We start from the raw sequence: 25,595 nt of genomic DNA on the forward strand, positions 1-25,595 counted from the left end.
AAACAGTTCAAACTTAGGATAAAAACAGATCTTCCAGCAACTTTTAAAGCTAGAGTACAGATGTATAACACTCCAATGCCTATTAATTTTTAAAGAAAAAAGATTGCTGTAATATGGGGAAGAAAAGGTCTTTATCTGTCTTTTTGCCTTCCAATTTTTTTTGCCAACAAGTCAGAAGGTCATTTTCAATATACAAATCCATCCAGGTCCTGCATGGCTGCAACTTTGCTATAAAAGGCACTGGAAAGATGTGACTACAGTCACAGAGCTACGTGCATTTGGGTTGCGCGATACCCTAGCCTCTTAGCTCTTGGTCAACAGTTAATCATTTGGAATTCGGAAGAAAACTCAAAGAAGTATGGGGCCAAATGGGGTAAAAACTGCCCATACAGAAAAGGCCTATGTTCCGCATGAGGAATACTAGTGCAGACAAACCTGGAAACAAGGAGAGTCTGAGTTTGTTTTTGAAAGCAGCACACATCCTTACAGAAGATCAGGTTTTGGTAAACATTTTTGTTTTCTACGATCAGTAACTCACCACAGTATGAGACATGAGATCTGAAGTCAACAGTAATTCCATGCTTGCGACATACATAGGCATAGTGAGCAAGCGCATTGCACAAACAAGTGCTCCCACATTTGCAAGCATCAAAGCGGCACAGTTGGTAGTATAATTCTGGGCTGATGTAGTCATGACACGGAGCAAAGAGGTCTTGATTGATCAAATCACACTGGGATGCATAACCAACTAAAGAAAAACAGTATTTGGTCTTTTATGTTGATAAAGCACTTAAAAAACAAAATATAAGTTACTCCACTCTAAAGTGACAGTACAGTAAAACATAAGGCATGCAAAGGTAGGATGCAATCCTCATCCCATGATTCTCAACAGGCATAATCCCCCATAACGTTAAATAAATAAAAATAAATGATCACAGAAATAAATGAGATTTAAGCGCAACCTCATCAAATCTCTGGTTAGTATTTGGATGGATGACCACCAAGGAAGCCCAGAGGCAGGCAACAGCAAAACACCTCTAAACACCTCTTGGTTTGAAAACCCCACAGGGTTGCCATAAGTCGGCTGCAGTTTGACAGCCAAAAAACAAACACACAGGAAAGACATTTGATTTTAATTTTAAAATACTGCGCTGTCTAGAACACAATTGACACCCCCAAAGCTGATAGTAAAAATAAAGCTCAGAAATCAAAACAATAATGTGATCTAATAATGTGACAATGATAAAATGATATCAAGATCTAAAAAGTAAAGAGCACCATTTTGTTGGTTAATGTTACAAGGATCAACCACAGGGACGTTGACAGGCACATGGCATGCTGAAGAAACTTTCCATGCGTTGGCATGAAGCTGTGGAGTTCCTTCAATCATTCCTGCTGGAGAACTGAGGGGGGAAAGAGCACAATAAAGCAGGGGAAGCAGATTGTCCAAAAAAAAAACATCTATGATGTGGAAGTGGAATACTTAACAGCACTGTCCATTCATTAGTAAACTTCAAGCATCTCCATGCTAAGCTTGAGCTAGTGAGTAATTGCCTGGTATCCAAAGCCATAGAAGATTTAATCTCCAGAGTAAGAAATTTAAGGTTGCCTACACTGAGAACAGACAATGAATTGATAGACTTTTGTCGTTGCAGATCAGCTGTCACTAAAATGGACTCTTGTTTATTCTAATATGTAGGGCTTTCATTCAAAGACATGTAAGCAACCCCCATCCCCTCCTTACTTTATGGGGGATGCCAAATAGAGCCTATTTACTGGATGCGTGATAGCTGTAAGAAAAGCCTGTAGTCATACAGTTCTGTGTATCTGTTGGCGCATACAAGATTTTAGTTTCAACATGCCCCAATGCAAATACTCAAAAAGTAGCATTTGCCACCACATGTCAAAAGCTGAATCGTGCGCATGATGTGCATGACTGGTTTTTTGATAGCTGGCAATCATTCAGACTTTCCCCACAGCAATCACAGGTATGTTCATGAGCTATTAGTTTTAAGGCTAGAAACATGTCTATTGTTTTTCTGCTATATAACTTGAAATATACACAATTTCAAAATTAACCTAACACCCTAACAACTTTGCGATCAGCCAAAGAGATGTAAAGTTAGATAATTTTTGTATTACTAAAGTGTCAAAAGCTGAATGGAGACTTATAAAGTAACATGCATAGCACAGTGGATATATAGCTTTAATTGAAGGCACTAGTTTAACACATTTAATGCCTTTAAAGGGCGATCCATTTAAATAACTGAAGAGTTCTTCTTATGGTCAGTTTGATAAATGGCATCACCTGAGAGCATCTTCTTGATGACAACCTCAATGGCCTGATAGCAAAGGAACACAGAAAATCTTACTTAGTGGCTGCTTCATAACAATGGAATTCAGAAAGACAGCCAGCTTAGACTCTGAGCCTTCTTCCATGTCAGATATACTATCTTATTGTTTGGGCTAAAGGAATGAATAACTGAAGTTAAATTGATACAGTACAACAGTGATCCCCAATGTAGTGTCCATGGGCACCATGGTACCCTCCAAAGTGTTTCCTGCTACTTTGGGTCTGCAGGAAGCACCCATTCAGAAATAACTGCCCTATTACAGGTACAGGATGATCTGGCTTGGAACTCCCCCCAGATTTTGTAATTGCCCTCACAGCAGCCTGCTTCCCATGACAGTCACTTTGTGGTACTGCTCACTACCCCTTTTCAGTTTCAAAAATATCCACAGGCTCAGCAAGGTTGAGGCCTTCTGAGGTGCAGTACAGTATTCTACAGTATCTATATTTTTATGTGAATTTTATATTCACTGCTTTTGTAAATACATATTCATTAGTTCACTTTTCCCTATGTAATAAGTAAAACTCTAGGTAAAAACTGTATATAAATCCATCTTACAGAAAGTCATCTCTCAAATTTCCATTATAAGTTCCACATAGACCCAGAGTTCTTCTCTTCCAGTCAGAACTGAGCTGAATATATATTCTCTCTCCATCTTTAGCAAACTGAATTCTTAAACCAAACTTAGTTTTCAGTTGTACAAACAATGAAGACAAGTTCCACACTTCAACATATCCTACACATGACAGGAGAAAAATTCCCAAACAAAATCAAATAATTACTCAAAGATGTAAGACAGCTTTATTTTCACCTGTTTTCATGCAAAAGCTAATAAGATTAGTCAGACACTTCATCCACACATTATTTTATCATACTAAATCTATAAACAGATATTAATAAACTAATTTTAAAAACAAACCATTTTGTAACATGGACAACTCTGCAGTCCTTCCCCATTTTTCTTTAAAACAAACAAAAATCTCCAATTTATCCAAAGTTATCCAAATCTGCTAAAGCCTCTTTAAAAGGGAAAATGGGGTGGGGAGATACCAAGGAAGGCTCTGGTCAATCCAGCCTCAAATGGTAGACTGATTTTCTTGCAGCTAATTTATATATACTATATACCAGAGTGAAGTTAAGTTTAAATAATATCCCCTGAAAAGCCTCATGATAAGGGGCCCAAACCATAATATATCAATGAATTGTGAAGAGTATTTCAGAAATAAAATTTCATTTCATCCCCCCTCCCCCATCTTGATATTTAGAATTCAAGAGATGTGGGTTATCTGCCTAAGTCAGTTCACATGATGAGTGAAATCTGTATGCTAATTGTTCAGTGCCAAAGCATAATATATCAACTATCTGTAACTAGAGAGGCCTGTAAAACTCCCTTCATTTCATGCATATTTCTTTCATATATAGAATGCTAGAGATGTGGGCCAGCTACCTAATTCAGTTCACATGATGAGTGAAATCTGTATGCTAACCATTCAATGCTTTCAGCTATTTAACTTGGCCCATTGTTCAACTATTCCAAAACTGAAGAAGAGCTTTGTGATGCTAGAGAGCATTCATCCACAAAAAAACATTAGCTCATTAAAAACAACTTAAGAGCCTCTTTCCTTAAACAAGAATGCACACGCCCCATGCAGGCACAAACGTTTGCATATTTTCCTAGAAACAGTTTGGTTAGAATATTCTAAAAGAATCTTCTAAAAACCGTTCAGAAAAAAATAGGAACTTCAGTGGAAAATATGTTTTCAATGTCTTACCATTTAAGTTAAATCCCTGGTTGGAAGAACCAAACTGAACTTCACCACCTCGGTTCACAGTAACTTGCTTGCTTACATCTTCAAGGACTAGTGTTATTGACTGAATGCATGCATGGTCAAGATTCTGGACGAGCAGTTCCCAAGAAAAGGAGAAAGATGAACACCTTCACTGAACTGGATTATGTTCCATTTTGATCAGCCGTACTAGCAGAAAGAATTTGACAGACTGCCACAGAACTCTAAGAATCCAAATCTTAAGACCAAATTAGACATTACATTTTTAATAAATTGAGATGGGCTTCCCTAACCCAACTCTCATTCCTGTTAGTCAGATGGCAACTGCAGGGAACTAAGTTCCCAAGTACTGCAGAGGCCCAATTCGGGCGGGCCTGGGCGGGAAAGGAGGTCCAGTCTTTCTCCCATGCTGGGGGTGGGTGGGTACCTACAGCACACCATCATGCAAAAAGTTTAAACTTAAGAATATAAATGAAGAGCATTTCCTTTTGTCCTTGGAATGCAATTGCCTCAGCTGAGGAATTAAAATGTTAATATTCTTCCAGAAATGGAAAAAAATGTTTCATACATAGTGAGAAGAAGGGGTTACTGCTGGAGCAAATTCAATATTTTCTGGATTTAACCAGCCACCAGTTGAAATAGCTATCGTTAATATTTTAATATTCTTGTGAGCTCTCAGATTTATTGTTCCAAGAAATGAGAGAGCTTATAAAATATCAAATAAATATCTCAGTCAGCTTTCAAATGCCTCTTATCTAGTTGGCAGTATATCAAACCTCTTCAGTCCTGTCACCAAGAGCATTTATCTGTCTCGGACACCTGCTCAGTCTGTAACCAAATATGTAGATGCTTGTGTAATCATGCGTGAATGAAAAGCTCTGTGGACTTAATCTCAGTAAAAGGAGCAATTGGTTTTACAAAAGACAATACTTATAACTGAAATAAAATCTGTTATGATCAGTTAGATACTCAGTGCTAAGGAAAAGTGATTTTATTGCTAATCCTGTTTAACTAATATATTGGTTCTAACTGCATATAATATGTAAGGTATTTACTAATCAGCATAAAGGTTTAATTCAAGTGCGATCTTACCAGACCACAAGGAGTTTTTTGTAAAGTAATTGTGAATTTGTCTTTCCCAGTGCCTTTCACCAGAATGTACTGACAAATCCCAAGGAAGGTGTAATGGCGTCCATCAAAAGTTGTGAAATGAGAATCTCCTATGATCGAACATTCAGCTGAAGACAAAGAAAGATAAGCGGGGGGGAAATGAATTTTCAGAGAACTAGATGACAAAGGTAAGAGGCAATAAAGCAAATGTAAAATAATTTGCTGTAATGATATGAGTTGATGAACGTGCTCTTTTGCTCTTTACCCCACTCCTTGTCCTTATCCCAACAATAGCTCCTCTGTGACACGTTGCAAACTGTTTTTGAATCTCAGAAAGCAGCCTGTAAAGGGGCACAGCAAATCTGCATATATGGAAAAAATGTAAAAGCCCCTTCCCCCAACTCTTCTGTACTCCTAAACGGGATCACAGCTAGAATCCCTAAAATCAACCCAGGAAATTCTCTCGCCACATCTGTATCCAAATATGCATAAAAATGAATTCTTAGTTAGTGGCTCCAAAAGTCAGTGGTCACTGCTTTGCCACTTTACTACAAAGGACATGTAAATATCTGGAAATATCTTACCATGCCCCTGTCTCCTAGAGTTCAGACAGGATGGATAACAAAGACTGACTCAATGCATGGTCAGAGCTCATGATGACTGGCTTCCCACATAGGTACCCATGCACTGCAGTAAGTTTACTGGGCCACCTCCCATCTGGCACAAAGACATGATTTTCTTTTAAAAACACTTAAAATACTTGAACATCATTTGGAAATGTAAGAGTTTTCTAATTGGACTGGTCTCAAACTAATTTGAAACTAATTCAGATTGGTTGAAGGTTTAATAAATGTTTTCACGGGGTTTCAATTTATGTTTCACATGGTATGTTTTTAAATATTTTTGCCTACCCAGATTCCCCAAGAGAACAAAAATAAAACATGTTAATACAGAAACTGTTACAGACATACATACTTTAAAAATAATTTAAATTACCTGGGCAATCATGCTCAGTGCAATTCCAAATGCCACCAATACAAATACTAAAATTACAAAAGCAGAAAAACATGTTAATTGTATATAATTTTAGAAGAGAAAAACTCGATATTGCATATTTGCAGTTCTAACAAACCAGGCAGTTTCAGAATGTAACATAATCAGGAAAACACCTTAACATAAGGCATCTACAGGCAAGCAGGTAATAAAAGAGAAGGTTACATACCAGTTGCTACATTCTTGCTCAATTTTGGAGCCTACAGGAAAAGCCGTCCCATGATAAACACAAGGGCAATCTGACACAGAAATACAGGTTCCGTTGTCCAGTATGAGACCTTGTTTGTAAAAACAGCATGAACAAAAACAATGATATATTGAACATCGTAACTTTAATACTCATTCACTAAGTAGCAAAGGTACTTTTCAGTGTCATTAAAATAAATTACAGGAGGAAAGACGCTGACTGTTTATAATCAATGGTTGACACAGAGGCACGAAAACATGCAGCCACCACAGCGGTAGCAGCAAGTGGTGCAGGAGTAGGTGGGAACGGAGTCCTCACGCCCCATTCTCAAACCAAATGTTGCTGCTTCCCTGCCAGCCCCGGTCCCCCCTCTTTCATGCCTATGCACAATCACAGGCGCAATGACAGTGAACCTCAGCAGGGAATGAGGGAAAGCCTTTAAAGTGCTGAAAGGGAAGGGGATATGGAGCTTAGTTTCAGCCCCCATCCCTGTAGTGGCCATGAAGATGCAGCCGGAAGCTACACCATGCAATTCCCCTTTAACTTTGGAGAGTATGAGGTTTATATTGTCTTCAAAGTAAAGGAGGGAAGCAGCCAAACGAATCATGTACCAATTGGGCACAACCTTGTCTGTGGGACCTTCCTGCTGTCCATGTGGACAAAAAACTATAAAATAGTTTTTAAAAGCACAAAAGAAATGAAAAAATAATAATTCTAGAGGTTAATCTAATCAATACTGCTGTGACCAGGACTGAAAATATATTTCACTGTTATTTTTATTATATAGGTCTGGTAATACTTCATATGCCATCCAAGACTGATTAGAGCTGCAAAAGTTATTTTATGTTATGCTTTTTCCCCTTACAATGAAGACTACAAAAGTAATGCACAATTTGGCAAAGGTGGGGGAAAGCAATATTAGGTAAAATCATATGTGTATAAACCAGGGCTTTTTTTTCTGGGAAAAGAGGTGGTGGAACTCAGTGGGTTGCCAGCACAAGGGGCAATTCTTGGTGGGAGGTAGTGCCCCTGGTACCACATGCGCAAGCGCAAAGTGCGTGCATGCTCCCAGGACCACACAGTGATGTCTCTTTGGGTCAGCTGGAGCAAAGGGGGGAGTTAAAGTTTATATCACCCTTGGCAAAAATGGCCACATAGCTGGTGGCCCGACCCCCTGATCTCCAGACAGAGGGGAGTTTAGATTTAGATAAACTCCCCTCTGTCTGGAGATCAGGGGGCAGGGCCACCAGCCATGTGACCATTTTTAAGAGGTGCCAGAACTCCATTCCACCACATTCCTGCTGAAAAAAAGCCCTGGTATAAACTATACTGCAGCTTCTACCCATGAATAATGGAAAATGTGTTCCTCTTTCACTGAAAGAGCTCTAGTTTTTAGAATACCTTTAACACTAACATATTAATAAAAAGTACTTTAACTCACCATCTGGACAATAGCATCCATCTAAACAATGGAGGTTACTGCCAAGACAATCCTTCTCAAAAGTACAGGTTGGTGGACAACAGCTAATACAATCCCGGTGGATGAAGCTATCTTCACACTTTTCAGCTGAAACATACCAAGTTAAACAAGAGTCTACTATATTCTATTTATTTCATTTGATAATGGATCAGAATGCTCATCAACAAAATATGTATTCATCTTATAAACTGAAATTATTTTTACTTTTAAGTATTAATAGTAACCTAAATGATTAGCACTCTAAACTCTGCATACATTTCCAGTTAAAAGTTCTTAGAACCAACCTTTAAAAAGGACCCTCGTGGATTAATAAAAGGGAATATAAAGATGTCGAAATGCAGGTTTGTAAGATTCAAGATCAACTCATGGTCAGTGTATAATCTCCCATTACATAAGATGTCCTGGCTAGTAAGTCGCAACTCAGAACATCTGAAGGCCGGTAGAGCTTTTCTTGCTCCCACCCTGGTACCAGCTGCAGTAGTCCATTGGCTACCAGAGTGGAATTGGGTCGTTGGTACCCAAAAGATTGACATCAGGATAGTTGAAGAGTCTCTTTTAACACTGATTCACACACCTGCTACTCTTTGTTTGAGCCAATATCAAAATTACAATTGTCACCCAACTTACTACATGCTGGAAAGTCATCCCTCCAATCTCGTACTGGATAACCTGCATGTGAGCACGATCTAGCATATTCTGTCACTGCTCGGCAGTAAGTCTCATCATCATCCTCTCTGAAATGGTAAAATTAATCCAGGGCTGTTAAATCCTGATCTTTTAATCTAACCCCACAGACTTCATAAGAAAAAGATAAAAGTATATATTCTTATAGCAAGGCGGCTTGAAAAGGAAACTCCTGGCAATAGACATGGTTTTATTTGATTATAATTATTTAAGATATTTCTATCTTGTGCTCTTAACTAGAAGTCCACACAATTGCTTACAACAATTAAACCCAGTATAAAGCAATAAAAGAATAAAAGCTTGCAGGATAAAATCAGCAACATTAAAGAAAAGACCCTGTTACATGAACAACAATTTGTACTGTAAAACCAAAGCAGTATCCAAAAAAGCAATAAATACTGATGCAGTATCAGAGCAAATATAAATTGTTGTATTAACATGGTGGTTTTCAAGATTTCCAGACCAAATACTCACTTATAATTATAAGCATGCGACCCACGGAATCGCAAACGAATGACAGGATATCAGAGTTACGTGTTACAGGAAGAGGAGGAGCCTCGCCTATGCTAAAAGTGAATCTTCACTGCATAACCTCACCATGGCCGTTTCCAGATGGCTTACCTGAAGCCGCTCCATGCCGCAGTGTTGTGGATCGTGCCAGGGAAAATGCAAAATATCGCGTTTTCTTGCATGAGTTTTGCGCAACGTCACACAAAACTCACGTGACAAAACGCGATATTTCACGTTTTCCCTGGCACGATCCACAACATTGCGGCATGGAGCGGCTTCAGGTAAGCCATCTGGAAACGGCCCTCGTCACCACCTGTTCCTCTCAGTGTGTATGCAAAGAGTGGCAGGAGATGTGGTGCCCTTTCTGTCTGTGCATAGGCATGACCAGCACATACTTCCAAAAAGCAGCAAAACCCCCAAAAGTGGCCCTATAGAGGTTTATAGTTAGCAAGTTGGACTTTTTTTTGCCTTCTTACAGTGTTTTCCAGCTGTTTTCAGGGTACATTATAAGAAGAGCCAACACTGCTGGCATCAAGAGGTAGCAACTTTCTGGACTCAGCTTCTGAAAGATATAGGCTATGGGAAAATTTTCCTTTAACTCTATATGTAGTCTTTCACTGTTTTAAAATGTGGATACTCTTGCCCGTAAGTCCTATGATGTCATAAAAGAACCTCTGAATGGCAAATAGTTTCAATCTTTCTTTGAAAAAGAAAGCCAAATAGGTCTTCTATTTCCACAGATGAAATTGTACTATTCCTACAGAGGACTAGCCAGCCGCCTTGCTTCCCTTGGAGCCAAGAATCTGGAGCTCAAATGATCACCCCTAGATTTTGGCTTGTTCATATTTCCAATTTCCAGCCATAAAAATCCTGTAATCTCTTCTGAGTGGAAATGTAGTATTAAAAACATTAAGTATATACAATGAATATATTGACGACCTAAGAAGTTCTACATTAATGATACTGTCACCTTTTCCTATTCTTCTTATTTTTAATCTGCAGCTGATTATTGTCAAGGAGGAACGGGTGGGACACATTCAAAAAATCCATCTCCATTGGTAGACATTTAAATATCTGTGTAATAATGTACAGTATTAAGTGTGCGTCTCTTTAAATGCTTGATAAGTTGCGGAAGAATGGGGAGGGGGTGAAAGAGGGGAATGAGTGAGTGAAGTGATTGGTTGGTTGGTTGGTGACTAAGAGTGTATGGGTGGCGTTAAGAAGTGTGTGGGGAGAGAGAGTTCACAGTTAACAGGTGGACCAGTCAGTAGTCTTCAGAGCCTGGAAAGGCAGTCTTCTGATTAGAATCCCATGTAGTGCTGTGAAAATCATTAAAATTCTAAGAGGAAAATAAAATACGTATAGAGTCAAGCTACAAGTGACACAGTTCACGTGAAGCGCACTTGATTGGTCACACAAGTTTAGCTGGGAAGTGTCATCGGAAACTCCCTCCTTCCCATAGCAGCTGTGGTGGTGGCGAAGCTACAGCTGCCCTTTATATGCTTGGTGCCTCCGTGTGGCGGCTTATGCATGTGGCCTGGCTGGGGGGCAGTGGCGATGGAGGTGCAGTAGCACCTTCTGGATAGGTGGTGGCAAGGGAGAAGCAGCAGAGGGCAGGGCATGCCCCTCCTCCCATGGCCCAGTGGAGGTACTCAGGGCGGGAGTGCAGTTGCTGGGCGTCTTCTGACACGAGAGCACAGCGCAGCACTGCACCTGCCTGGCTCCATCCTCACTCCACCGTGCCACCACTCTCCCTGCCCTGCTGCAGGCACGTCTGTCCACCTGCACATGCAGGAGCCAAAGCTCCTGCAAGTGAGGAGGGAAGGCAGGCAGACAGGAAGGAAGAAGCAGCCCCGCTGCCACCACAGCCCAGCCACCAGCCAGCCAGACCTCCACGCCATGGCTCAGCCTCCTCACGGAGCTCCCCCAGCGCCCGGGAGCAGGCAGGGGAGAGGAACTGAGTGGCTGGAGCTTCGCCGCCGCTGCAGTTGCTATGGGAAGGAGTCTCTGACTACAATTGCCAAGTAAACATGCACGGATCCACCACATGAACTGCGTCGCTTGTAGCTTGACTCATAGAGGACATATTAAAGACTAGAGGGAGTCAAATCCTAATATTTTCATAGTATTATAAGAGTGTGAGAGGAAGAAGCTGATAGAAACCAGAGTTAAAATGGGAGCGGTTAACTGAGCAAAATAAAATAAAATAAAAATTGAACAAAGTACATTCTGAAGAGAAAGGAGGATTTGAGGGAGAGAGGTGATCGTGAAATGAAAGATTGTGTTTTATTTACTGAAGAAAAGTCGCTAAATATCCTGAAGCCAATATGGTTCTTGTACAAATAAAGTTTTATTTTGTTTATTGTTAAATCTAGAGTTATATGCTATTCCCATACAACAGTCTCATCCTCAGGACCACATAGTCCAACGAAGGAGCCTTAAAGCTTGGGCACAATACTATGGGAAAGGGCAATTATTCAGATTGGAATTGAATTCCTGGTGGCAGCATTACAAACCCAGAGAAATAACAAGAAAGTTAAAGACATACCATATTTAACCACACAATTAAAAGAGAGTAGTCGTGACAATCTGATACCGGACAAAAAAAAATGTATTGGCTGTCTTATGCTGACTAATCAAATATTTTTTTGTATTTTTGAAATCTACTTTGAGTCTCAGTGAGAAAGGCAGGCTATAAATGAAGCAAATGAAATTTTAAAAATAAAATGTGCATAATAGCAGCTGGTTAGAGGAGGGTAGAAGCACAAAATCAGGCAGAAATAAAGAGAATGAATTATTTAAAAACGAGTCCTGGGTATGGAAACATGAGGAAATCATGAAGTGCCAGAACAGATATAAAGCAACCACAACACAGGCATGATGATAGCATTAAAATGTAATCTTTCGCCTTTCTGCAGAATGTCTTTCTACCAGCAGTTTTACATTTACTATGATATATCGCATGGTATGCATACTGGTGGTTTGAAATCCCTTGTTATAAAATCACCATGTCATGCTCCATTATGCTATTTTGTTATCATTAGACTCCCCTCAATTTACCACATCTAATCCAATTAAATGAATTTCAACTGAAATAATGACTTGGCACACATAAACTGTATCACCAAAGCTGCTTGCTTGCACAGCAAGAATTCTTTTTCATAACTAACTCATGAATTAATAAAATTGAAGAAATATATCCCAATATTTTTCATGTTTGCAGATACTATTACAAGTTTTTGATTTAAGAAAACAAATACTGATATTGTGTCCTTAGCAATACTATTATATGCTCTACTTCCACAAATGGTGAGGATCTCCAGGAATAATCTTGGAATGAGAACACGTGAGAGATTATGGGTCTTTGTAATATCTGATTTATTCACAACAATAAAAGTAGAACATTGGTAGATGCAAATAGGAACTTCTAAGTAGGGTTGCCAGGTGCCATGCAGCAACCAGTATGTGTGTGTGTGTGGGGGGGCTTATAGGGTCATATGGGGGGTCATTAGCAATGTCATTAAGTTGCTGGCAATACACTAATGTCACTTCCATGTGTTTGGACAAGGTCAGCTTGACCCAACAGATTTCTAGATAGAGAACAATCCTGTACTCCAAAGCGCTTCACCTTCAACCAACTCATAGCTGCCTTCTCTTGCTTTCTTCTTGACTCGCAGATTACTCTGAATTTTCTCTTTTTCTCCATCTCTCTCACAAATTTACCTATCCTTCCATCAGCTAGCCAGTAACCTCCAAACTTGAATAAGACAGCTAACTAGAGACTATGTCCCAAGAATTAACTTCCACTGAGGAAATTTCTACAGCTATTAAAGACCGTTACCATTCTTTTGCCAAAGGCCCTAATTCCATATCACACCATACCATGCCTTGAGCGGGAGGGGGAGGCATCACAAGGGGGATAAAGGAGGCAAACCTAGGAGGAGCAGCAGGGAAAGTTACTGAGGGAAGGGCCAATTTCCTGGCACTGATAAGAGCCCTGGAAGGAGGAGAGGAGGCAAAGTCTGGGCACTTCCCAACCTGAGGGAACTGGACTGGGGCAAGGACAAAGAAAAGGAATTCAAGGCCAGGTCGAAGGAAAAAAAACACAGGTTGGTCCAGCAGAGGTGCTTTCAGTGCCTTGGTGTTTTCTACAGAGATTTTTTTTCTGTTAGTTCTGGCCCCATACTGTTTCAATTTATCCCCTCATTTCCACACGCTTTTTTTTTTTTTTTTTTGGTTTTTCTCTGGATTCTTCCAGTTCTTTTGAGACCATTTTTACCCTGATCTTTTGCTGGAAGCTGATTTTGAATCAATTCTTTCTTTGTGCGTAATGTTTCTTTTGTTTTTGTTTGTCCCACCCACTGCCACCCACTTTTCAATGATCAGACATTTGTCATTGTCAAACCACTCCTTCCCCCAACCTTATTCCCCACACAGTTTACTTGTCTATCTTTTTATTGTCATTTTCATATTGCTATATTGACCTACTGTTATAATAATAGATGGAACAGATTTTATGAATTCTCAGTTTGCTTTTAAAAAATGCAAAAGTTTTAAAAATGCAGATTTATGCCTTTTTCTTTATATTACTGCAAGGGAAGAGGCTATAGGCTTATTTTTTAAAATGAAACCTGGGAATTCAGAGAATCTGCTGCATCTATTATTACAAAAGTAGGCTGAAACAGCAATAAGAAAAGAATTACAATTTTTTAAAAAATTCAGAAGCTCTGGTGGCCTGGAGGGAGGGGGTTGCTTCTGGCACCAGAAAAAGAAAAGGACATCGCTGCTGCTGCTCTGGGCTGTGCCCCACAGAGGTGGGTTTGCCCTGCTGTTGCTAGCCTCTACCTCCTGGCTCTGAGTCAGCTCAGGAAGTGCTCTCCGATTTGGACTGTGAGGGGAGGGGACTTAAGTATGGGTGGCAGAGCTGCCCCCTTCTTAGGCTTCCCCATGAAAAGACGTCCTCGTGTGCACTTTAAAATCTTTTAAATAAAAAATTCAGCCCTTATATAGATACAATCATGTGCAAAAAAATTTTAAAAGGAGAATGTTGTGATGTCACTGATGATGCCACCAAAGAAGACAGCACTCTCCCTTGAAAATCCTGATATTTAAGGCACATGCAGAATAAAATTAACCAGCTGCACAACTGTAAAAATGCAAAGGAAGGGCAGATTTGCAGAAGAACAGAACCAAAACTGATTCTAAGGCTTGGGAATCAACTGCTAAGAGAATCATGAATAAATCGAGTATGCTGAAAAACCCCTAAGTAAATTCCTCAGGGTGGGAGAGGCCCCTGACCTAGGGAGCTTTACGCTTTCATTAAGCATCACCTTAGACAAGGCAGTAGATCCATTCATGGTAGTTAAACTCTTAAAACAAACACTAACATTGTAAATTGTCCTATATAGTTATAAATTACTGGATGTCATTCACATGCCAAGGAAATAATAACAGCAACTATATAATACCCATGCTGGACAAATAAATCTTATACATACCCACAAAGGTCATTCAAACAGCTGGAAATATATGGGTATGGATCAATGCTTTGGTGGCAGCTGAAGAAAGGAAACTGCAAGAGTATTTGGCACTTGACGTAGATGTTCTGAGCACAAAAGAATGCAGTTAAGTAATGTAGATTGTTACATCAAACGATCTCTTATATTTTCCCATTTCCCCCTAATCCCAGTATGCTTCCAGTGAAATGCAAATGACATAACAACTCTCCCCATAATGTACAATTTTTTTTACTATAAACAGTATTTTTCATTATATAGCATTTTGTAACATTGTCGCATACCGACCAGGTAGACATAGCAAAATATCTTTTACTACAAGATAAGAAAGCAAACACATTTCCTTCAATTAACTCAGACTTCCTGAGGTTAATATGAGAGAACAGAAACTGAAACTGAAACCCAGATCCAAGCAACCACAACAAACAACTGCAGATTAGGATACTGTACACACTAGCCTGCCCATTATGTTGTTGAGATTTTAATGATATTTTATTTTTATTGTTCCTGTATTTTGTGTTTTGTTCTAACATCACCTTGGTTGTTCATTGAACAGAAAAGTGACATGGAAATTTACTAAATAAATAAATGAACTTAATCACCTCTATTTCTTCAAGAATATTTAAGGATTTTTCACCTAATCAGAGTATTCTTCTAGACCCATTTACCTGGCCCATGCAAATGATTTTACATAAATTTTGCTAGCTTACCTCATAAGATTCTGAATCAACAGAGCATGGACTCGGAAAATCAGAGGCAGTAGGTACACAAGTAGCATCATCTGGGGTTTGCACAGACCAACTGTTGGCAAATTTAGCAATATCTTCTTTATAGTCAACTACATCAGAAACAATTAACAATATAATTTACCACAAGATCTAGTGAAATCTTGTCAGTACAAAAGGTAGAATATTGGAAAGTTTTATCTCAAGAAAAGGTGTGTGTGTTTAAAATGAACTTAAACCTGCCTATAACAATGTTAGAGTGGTTTGCTACAACTACACAAAAGGAACTCAGAAAGAAGAGAACACTCATGGAATCCTCCAGAATGTAGGGCATGTCCTCCCTCGCCAGGACTATTCTAGCAGCCTTTCCTTCACCTATCCTTCTCAGCTCCTTCAATGAACTGCTATAGAAGCTCCCAAGCATATGAAGCAAGTGAAGATAAGTTCTATTGTCGTTGGAGCTAAGCACGTAATTTGCTATCCTTCCTTTCTCCAAGAAGCTCTGGGTGTCATACATAGTTCTCCTCTCCACTGCATAACAACTCTATAAGGTAGGTTAGGCTGACAAAGAGCAACTGAACCAGTGAACTTCATAACTGAGCAGTGATTTGGTCCCAAATCTTCACAATCCTAGTCCAACACACTAACCACCACATCATACTGGTTCTGTCATTGCTGCCTTATGGTGTTCCACCAGTTCTGAATGAGGAATAAGGAAGTATGTGGTGGCCAGATTGTTAACACTGTTTGCCAAACTGATACCAATCGTCCATGGTGAATGATCAAGAAGATCTTCCATGTTAACCTTCCCAAGAGTTGGGCTCCTTTGATAAAGCCTTTTTCTCGGTGCTTCTACTATATCACTGGAGAGAGAGCTTTCCCCATGGCAGCCTCTCAGCTATGAAATTCCCTTCTCAGGGAGGTTCCCCTGGCATTATGATTGTTAACACTGACACTAGGCTAAGTCTGTCTTTTCTCCTTCAGCTTTTAGCAATATGGTGTTTTGTAGATGTTTAGGTCCGCCTCTTATTCTATTGTCTTGTATTGCTGCTTTTTGCTCTGCTATAAAATGGACAAAACTTGAGGAAAAATTACAGCTCGACAACCAATGGATTTACCATCCTTGTAATTCTTCCTAATGATTACAAGAGAACAAGATTCAAAAGAATTGTCTTTACAAAAAATATGCCAGGAATCGGATTATTTGCTTACTATTTTGTATTATGAGATCATCTGACATATTGCTATTATAGTTTCCACACAGACCACATGTTTTTCCCTTGTGTTCTTCTGTTAGTTTAACATAAATCCCAGAGTTTCCATCCCAGGCTAGGGAAAAGCCAAAGGTAGTTTTCACCAGAATGTAATCTGCTAATCGTTCAATGAAGACATTTCCAATTGTCTGGGGCAACATCAACCTAGAAAAACAGAAGTCCCAATTAAAAGATACAAAATCAACTGTACATTCTGCCATCTTCTTTTACTAATATGATCAGAATGAAATCTAGTGGATTACATAGAAATTACTTTGAGTTGGCTTTTCTACTGTGTAAAACAGAGGAGATGAAACTTGCCCATTTCCCTCATTATTACAGCTCCATCTAACATACTTTTCTGTTCATGCAGGTCCTATGATGTCTGGTAAGGCTTTCTTTGGATTCTCCTCCATCTAACTCCAACAGATACACTGGCAAGCTCCAATTCTATTTATACATACAACTACTTGCAACACAAAATACTATCAAAATGTACCCAAAAAAAGATGCATAATTATTTTCTCTCCATGCAAATATTTAATAGTAATTTGGATAATCCATATGACTGTATTTAACATTCTACTTTAATATAAACTAGTACAATTATTAAAATATTTCTATAGTCTAAGTGTGATTGTAACTTTATACTTTCTACAAAGTTTTATTACCAGGCATCTATGCCTGGGAAAATCACAGAAACGTCTTGTCCCAGATATTTTATTTATGCTAAAAGAGCTTTAGAAAACACTTTTGAATTATTTACCTGACTCTGCCTTTCCTCACTTCATGTCCCAATATGATTATTTCATCCTGATTTAAAAAGAACAGGCTGATGGACCGCAAGCAAGAGTACACAGAACCAACACAGTGTGGACTGTTATTAATCTTAAAGGGAAAAAATATGTACCTATTAATAACAAATATTTGCTTTTGTTCAGTACTTGCAAACATTCATGTAATCAACTTATTTTCTGATAGAAATGAATGAGAACAGGAAACACTCAGAAGAAACTTTCCACACTACCTTTTGTACTCAGGTATAAATATTCCAGTATTCACATGGCTGTGTTGTTGTGTTATTTATGAGGCGTACAAGTATGTATCAATTGCTATTTTTCTATTCAAAAGAGAAATGTTCAGGATCAGGAGAGCATTTTTATAAAGGGATAAGAGCTGTAGTAGAATGGAACAGTCCAGAAGGGCTCCTATATAATAGAACAGTCTACTACAATATGTACCCACTTGCTTTACTGTCTTATACCTTGTAAATCCACTTTCCGCCTTGTTTAGAGTATACCTTGCCTTAAGTAGTTTGTTGCCCACAGCATTCCCTAATTCTGTAATCCTAGTCCTATCACATTGTCTTATGCTGTTTGATTGCACTGTTTTAATCATGCTGTTTGAGTGCCCTGCTGTGCATTCTGTGTCTTGAGTTCAGCAGTAAAGGTAGGCAGTAAATAAAAATAAAAAATACTTTAAAACCATAGAAGAAGAAAGGACACGTTGGTGTATTGTACATGGGATATCAGGTCACAAATATAAGGCCTTCACATTCACAACTGATGTGGTGAGCAAAGTAATGGAAAAGAAAACCTGTAGGTTCATTTCATAGCATAGTCTTAGGACACAGTGTTTTTGACACATTTGTTGAACCTTTGAAAAATAAATCAAACTTCTTCCTTTTCTTGTAAGTTTAGCTGAAATGTGAGGAATCGTTTTTTCATCTGCAGGATGACCTCTCCCCTGGTGCTCTGTCACGCTCATCTGAACAGGACCTTCTGCAGAAGCTACCCAGCAAATGGGCAAAACCCTTAGCTGCTCATACACACGCGTTCTCTTGACCTTACAGAATGGCCTGCCTGAGGAGGTCAGGAAAGCTCTCACTCTCTTGGCTTTTCTGCAAACTATGCAAAACTGAGTTACTCAGGAGGGCTTGTTTACTCAGGCAATAGGGATATACTGCAAGGAAATGGTTCAGAGAGATGCTTTGGTAAAGGGGCAGAGACTGCAGACTATACTACTGAGCACTGTCCATTGATGTAGATATACTCCTACTGGATAGTTTCTGTATTATTTAATTTGTCACATCATATTACTTGCATTTTGTTTCAGCAATGTTTCATCTCTGTATTCCTGTATTCAAATTTTATGCATCCTTTGCAAATTTATGCAGTGTATTGTATTGTTTATTGAATGTCCTAATTGTTGATTATATTGTCTTACACTGCGTAAGACACCTTAAGCCTCAGTGAGGTAGGCAGATTATAAATAGAATGAATGAATGAATGAATGAATGAATGAATGAATGAATGAATGAATGAATGAATGAATGAATGAAGTGTCCAGTGGATGGGACCATAAATACAAATGTGTCTAACTTCACTACCACAAATACACAGGTGTGCAAACACAAAAATAGATGCTACTCTCTCCATCCGCACTTGAACATCAACTTGTTGGGATCTGTGCAGAGCAAATACAATGGACTCTGTAATGGAAGGAAATGGAAGGGATCCACTTATTTTTCCCACTCTTGATAACCTCCTTCTTGACTCTCGAGCCAGGTCCCCAATCTTACCCATACTGTATATTGAGGCTCAGGATCACTGCAGTCTTTCACAAAAATATAAGAACAATTTCCAGGGAAGTAATAGTAGATGCCATCAAAGGTTTCAAAATGATGCTGCCCCCATGATTTGCAAATACCATCTCTGTCTTTGCCTGCATTTGGAACTGGGAATAGTAAAACAGATATTGGTGTATAAGCTTAATGGAAACCAACTCGGTACATGCAACAGAGCCAAAATATATTCCACAAATCTTGTTTTTAAAATGACAAATTAAATTATTAAATTATAAATGTCGATGATTTAAGGAAATTATTTTTCCAAAATATGGGCCAAGATATGTAGGTTCCAGTCCAAAACAGAAATTCATATGGAAGGCAAATAAACTTAGATAATCAGCATTTTCTCTGCAATTACTCCCACTACCAAAGAGGCAAGCCACTGCCCATTCTAAACCAGTTTGTTATTTCAGGAGTGGGGCCTATTGCAGAAAAAAATATATTAGAAAGCTGTATTGTGGTTGTCTTATCTGCCTGGAAATTACTTCTTTTGTTTGCAGCCAGAGAACATGGATTCAAGATGGAGTAGTACACTGAGAGAAATATAAGGGGTGCAGCTATTCCCAGCAGTGTTACAGAAAGGATAAAAAGAACATGTGCTGAATGTTGTCCAGCTTCGGCATTCTTGAAGGGAGAGTAATCTCATCCTTTTTGAAACCTAACCTAAATGCTTGGCTGAAGTTCCACGAATTTCAAGGAGATTCATGATGTATTCCCAAAATTGCACAGTGCTTTGATAGCTACTTTTATGCTGCAGCTCACTATCGGGAGCTTGGCTGAGCATGCATATCACATGCATTCTGCAGTTATTCCACTGATTATGGTCAGTTACTGGGTTAAACTCAAGGTACTAGTTATCATCTCTAAAGCCCTTAATGGCCTTGGACCCCCATTCCTACCAACTACCTTTCCTGCCCTGTGAAGGTGTCACCCTGCAAACGGCTACATTTGGCAACTGCCATACACATGTATTCTCTGTTGTGGATCCCACCTTGTAGAATGGTCTGCCTGAGGGAGCTTCTGTCATTCTGCAGATTGTGTAAAAACAGAATTGTTCAAGAGGGCATTTTTATAAAAGGACTAGGACTGTGGTATAATGGAACTGTTTAGGAGAGCACCTTTGTAAGGGAATACGATTGCACGTATCGTCTTGTTTTTACTGCATTTTCTTCTACCTTTGTAATCCACTTTCTACATTGTTGATGATGTGCCATGCCTTAGACAGGTTTTTTGTTTGTATTGTTTTCTAATTCTGTAATCCTAGCCCTATTTCATTGGATGCCTTATGCTGTCTGATCGCATTGTTTTAATATTTTTAATCCATCGTGAGGGTCAGTGAGAAAGGTGGGCTAAAAAAAGTATATACATTTTAATGCCCCAGTGTAGAGGCTGGTCCATGTAGCAATATATTCATATGCAATAGCTTACCATGGAGATTCAGCCATTTCCAGGATGCCACTGTAAATCCTTTGGGGCAGGGAATCATGGCGTAGTGTCAGCACAATCCCCTGGTCAATGCTCAAACAGCTACACACAATTGACTTGTCACGGGGAACAGTGTCCCCATCACCACATTTAAAACAGCTTCCACTTCTTTACTAATCTGTGCAAATTCTGTTCTTCCTCAATGATAATATGATTAAAATGAGTGTTGATAGAGGTATTATGCAGCCAGATGCAAATCTGCATGCCATGTTCTAGGCAAAACTAAGATTTAAACCATGACCACCAATTAAAAATGAGCTTTATTAGAAGAAAATTGCAAATGTAATATAGATTGTATTGTTTTAAATCAATATCCCCCAACATCACATCTTAATAGGACATTCAACTTAGGCTAATACTGAAACTTACCCAATTGGCATCTTTCACCCTGTGCCTGGAACATCTCACAGTCACATACTCCTGCCTTTGTGCAAACTGCTCCATTAAGGCATTCTTGAGAACAAGAACCTACATAGCAAAAATAGCTAGCTGCTAAAGCATTAAGTGATACTAAAGCATTAATCAATTTGGATCTAGTGTCACAAACTAAAAAACCCGTCCCCTACCTTTCTTAAGCACAGCGTTACACCAGAATAATGAACCTTATTTGTTAAATTTATTCCCATGTTTAGAAAAATACCACAAAAGCCTCCTCCTTTCTAGGAAAACATAAGAACAGTCCCAATATGCTAAAAGCAATTCTATCAATCTGACTAAACTATTACATGTTTATTTCCCCCACCCCCTTCATGAAGCTCAGAGCGGAATGCATAGATCTTTCTTTCCCTGTTTTATCCTCACAACAATTCTGTGAGGCAAATTACACTGAGTGTGCAATTGGCCTAAGGTCCCCCAGGGAAGTTCATGGCAGAGTGAGGATTTGAACCCGGGGCTCCCCATTCTTAGGCCAGTATTCTAGTAATTACCCCACACCAGTGTGCTGATTAAAACTGCACTTCAAGTATGACTTCACTGAGCCTCATTAAGGAAGCCACTATTCCCTCAGCATCACAGCTGATCAGCAACATGTGAATAACAAAAACAGCTTACATTTCTGGACTACTGTAGATATTACTGAGATAATTTTGGAAACTTGAAACAACAGCATTATTAAATACTAAATGATGTAATACTAAGATAGTGACTTGCCCCCAAAATATTGGTTGGTAGACAAAAACAAGTTAATACACCCTTTAAAATGGCAATGAGGCCATAGAAGAGGCAGTTGTTTGAGGGACAGATCTTTCTTTACTCTAAAATTGATAAAAGAGCACAGGGCACCTGATCTCAGTTAGCAAAACCAAGCAGTGATTGAACAATTAAATCCTGTCTTCCCATCCCAAATCCAATTCATAGCTACATTCATTGGATTGGATCCAGACTAAATGGGCAGTTTCCACTGATTTCTCCTTCCTGATGCAAACCACACTCCTATCATTCCTCAGGGTTTGACTCCCCAGAAGCATCATTTCACAGAGATCAGTGGGATGCAGAGAAGAAAAGCAAGTTCCATTCTGCCACTGGAAAATTTACTCATGCCCAATTAGCCCTGTTTTGGATTTCCTGGAGTATGGGGCTGGTATGCTCTGCTGTTATCTAATTTTTAACTTGGAATTAACTTTTTACTGTTTTGGCTTCAGACTCTGGGAAGTACTCTTACACCAGAACAGTAAGCTTGGGAATACAATGATCATAATTCAAAGGCTATATAAACAGGATAATGTGTAACCAGTGACATGAAAAAATATAGCTCATCTCGCCAATATTTTTTAAAAGAGGCAACAAGAAAATTTTATGGTACTGACCTCCTGATGAATTTTGATCCTGAGAAAAAGAATCATTAACGTGAGCCCCAGAAGAAACTTCTGCAGTCTGTCAGGGAAACAAACGCAGAGTGTTCACGTCTCTCTAACTGCAATCCTAAGACACTTTCCTATGTCCCATTCAATAGACCTTAGTAGGATTCTGAGCTGATCTGCTTTTGATTGCTCTCTAAAGCTTGGATCCAGCAATGCATAAATGGCAACAAATGGATAATGCAATTTATGCAACATCTAGTATATTCTTTCTTATATATTATAGTGCCCACAAAGGGGTTGCATGAGATCTTGTGAAAACATATATGCAAGTGGATACAATAAATCTGATTTAGCAGAATTGGCTATGAAAATAATCTTTTTGCCTTTCTGCTTGCACAAGAGCTCGAGCACAGGCAGAGATTTGCCTGCATCTAGTCCAACAGCACTTAGTAATATGTAAACTGCACAAAAGGAGATGTTTTTACTGAAACAATTCATGATTTTTCCTAGATATTATATGCAAAGGAATCCCTAACCCTTGATTGCTGTCATGCTCTGACTCCTGCAGGTTGGAATCAGGGGCAGGCACACCCTCAAGTGTCCCTAATCCATGAGCCATGGGGCTGGGCTTCAGTTAAGGGAGTGGAGGGGTGTTCTCCTTCACACAGAGCCCACCCTCTGCTCTTGTGCCTTTCCTTTGGCTACAAATAAGTGGCCTGGCCACTTCTTTGCCATCCCTGGGCTTTATTATGCCATCCCTGGGCTGGCATAATAAAAGATTTTCTGTGTGTGGGACGGCCCCAGACCCAACCAATGCCCCCTATCCTAGAGCAGGATAGTTGCAAGCGAGGAGAATCTGGGCCACTGAGCCTCCCACTCTGCTGCCCCACTTTTACCCTAGGCCTCAAAGGGCTGCCTGGCTGGCCCAAACAGACCCTTGGAGGACCCTTGCTAGACTCTTCTTCCAGGTGCCAGTGTCCTGCCTCCTTTCCAAGCCACACATTTCTGCCATGGTCCTCGGTACAGCTCCACCACTGATCCTTCTTTTGTAGCCATCAGCCCGGCCACCAGGCTGGCAGCATCCAAGCCAGGCTGTCCACCACCACAGCTCCAGCTGCCCACCTTGAACGTCGCTCCAGAGTAGATGAGCATGGGGGTGAGGCTAACACCCCAGACCATCACATTGGACACACTGGGCACATTGTAGACATTCAAAATTCAGGAAAATAGCAATTCCTAGAGCTGAGCAGTACTGAAATTAATGTTCATATATCATATATTACAATTTACATTGTATTTTATATTTGCAATACATACATAAGTGCCCTGGAAATCTGTGTTGAAATTATTTTTTCTGATGCATTTTTTGTATTTATGGAAATATTTCAGAAATACATTTCTTGAAAATGAAAAAATGGCACACTGCAGTGGGCGGAAACAATCCAACTAGAAAATCTTTGAGAAGAGACACACGTACTTTTAAAGCAAGGGTCATAGCAGACAAAAAGATTATCATCTTTTTGGAAATCAGCAGATCAATCAATCCTAAAAGAAGATATTTTAGGCTTGTTCACTATGCCTCCTCATAGGAAACAGGCAGGTTTACATCTAAGTAAACATTTACAAAAAAGCAGATTTTAACATAGTGCCAACATTTGTGACTAAAGGCGACAGCCCGTTAAGAAGCCATCATTAAATAAAGAAAGCAAAAGTCACATGTAGCTATCTGTCTCATAGTGTGTCAGAAGGTTTCCATGACAGGAGTATTTATATTCACGGGCTTGAATAAGGCCCTCAGGGGTGTGGGCAGGCTCCAAAAATACCCCCATGATCTAACCAATCATTCTATCCAATCCAGGTAGCTCCATTCAATTGAGAATAACTGATTTCCCCATCACCACCTCTGACTTGTCTGGATTCCATTTGCTAAACCTTATTGCATGGTATCCAGGCACTAGTTCAGATAGCTGCCTCCAGAGGTTTTGATGGAAAGTAAGTAGCTCAGAGTCATCACCAAATCAACAATACCAAACTCCAAATTTAAGATTATCATATTCAAAGGTAAATATTACTACAACTGTAGCACTTCTTAAAAGTGTTAATCCACTGCATATAGGAGCAGTGCTGCATAAGAGAGGGAAAATATTTCCAGAGGCCTGATACTGGGCTAGCCACCAGGTGTGTACTGGCCCTTAAGGGACTGGGGAAAATCTCAGTGGGCTACCAGTCTCAAGTGCCACCTCCCCACATTGAGAGCACTCCAGCCCTATATGAGGAGCAAGTCCTAACCCTGTTTAAGGTGGTTCTTGTAGCCAGCACTGCAGCCAGCTGGTGACCCTTGCAGAAGCCACCATGCAGCTACCCTGGCCCTATCGCCGCAAGCGAGCCAGATTTTGTTCCATCTCACCTTCCCACCTCAGTGGGGCAGAGCCCTTTCTGGGGCTGTTTTTGCTTCCCATCTCATACCTGCTAGCCATGCTAACTACAAACAGCTATTAAATAGAAAAAGAGAAGAACAAAAAGGGATTTTGACCATCAGAAGTTCATGAAGTAAGTTCTCTGTGACAGTTCTACCACCAGAACAAATACAGAGAGATTGGCTGGTCTCAAACCCAAGAATGTTCTGAAGATGGTACAGAACTCAGTTGTGGATTACACAGAGATCTCTAGGATTGACATGTGTGTGCCAGGGACAATATGTGATATGTGTTCCTTGCACCATGCATCCTGAATCCTCAGCAGTGTGGATGTGTAATCCAGCCTTAGAATAAAACAGTTCCAGAAGCAGCACATAGGAGACAATCTATTTATGCATACCTAGCAGATTCATCATAATCTGGAAGGAGAAACAGGAAAAAAATAGGCAATGGAAAAGAGGAATGAATGTGAAAATAGGAGACAATAGGAGAAATAACAGAATAGAGGAAGGAGACAGAATGAAAAGCATATAAGTCAGACAGAACACAGAGCGAGATCGTAGGAGAAGAAATAAGTGAAGAAGAAACTAGATGGAAATAGCAGGACGC

The 25,595-nt window shown here is 39.6% G+C and overlaps 1 protein-coding gene across 1 annotated transcript in view; it reads right to left on the minus strand.

The window, feature by feature from the left end:
• Positions 1–25,595, minus strand: part of OTOGL (otogelin like) — a 132,364-nt gene that overhangs the window by 102,011 nt on the left and 4,758 nt on the right. The window contains exons 2-19 of the mRNA XM_054987760.1: positions 25,387–25,405; positions 22,576–22,642; positions 22,153–22,183; positions 21,140–21,223; positions 19,238–19,392; positions 17,423–17,544; positions 16,616–16,821; positions 15,389–15,516; positions 14,661–14,767; positions 8,596–8,702; positions 7,930–8,055; positions 6,471–6,579; positions 6,245–6,291; positions 5,231–5,376; positions 4,124–4,247; positions 2,910–3,087; positions 1,279–1,403; positions 539–748 (exon numbers count right to left, since the gene is read on the minus strand). Of these exons, the coding sequence (XP_054843735.1) occupies positions 539–748; positions 1,279–1,403; positions 2,910–3,087; positions 4,124–4,247; positions 5,231–5,376; positions 6,245–6,291; positions 6,471–6,579; positions 7,930–8,055; positions 8,596–8,702; positions 14,661–14,767; positions 15,389–15,516; positions 16,616–16,821; positions 17,423–17,544; positions 19,238–19,392; positions 21,140–21,223; positions 22,153–22,183; positions 22,576–22,642; positions 25,387–25,405 (2,091 nt within the window). The remainder of the gene's footprint in view (positions 1–538; positions 749–1,278; positions 1,404–2,909; positions 3,088–4,123; positions 4,248–5,230; positions 5,377–6,244; positions 6,292–6,470; positions 6,580–7,929; positions 8,056–8,595; positions 8,703–14,660; positions 14,768–15,388; positions 15,517–16,615; positions 16,822–17,422; positions 17,545–19,237; positions 19,393–21,139; positions 21,224–22,152; positions 22,184–22,575; positions 22,643–25,386; positions 25,406–25,595) is intronic.

This window comes from Eublepharis macularius, chromosome 9 (genome assembly GCF_028583425.1).
Source record: "Eublepharis macularius isolate TG4126 chromosome 9, MPM_Emac_v1.0, whole genome shotgun sequence".
Lineage (NCBI taxonomy): Eukaryota > Metazoa > Chordata > Lepidosauria > Squamata > Eublepharidae > Eublepharis > Eublepharis macularius.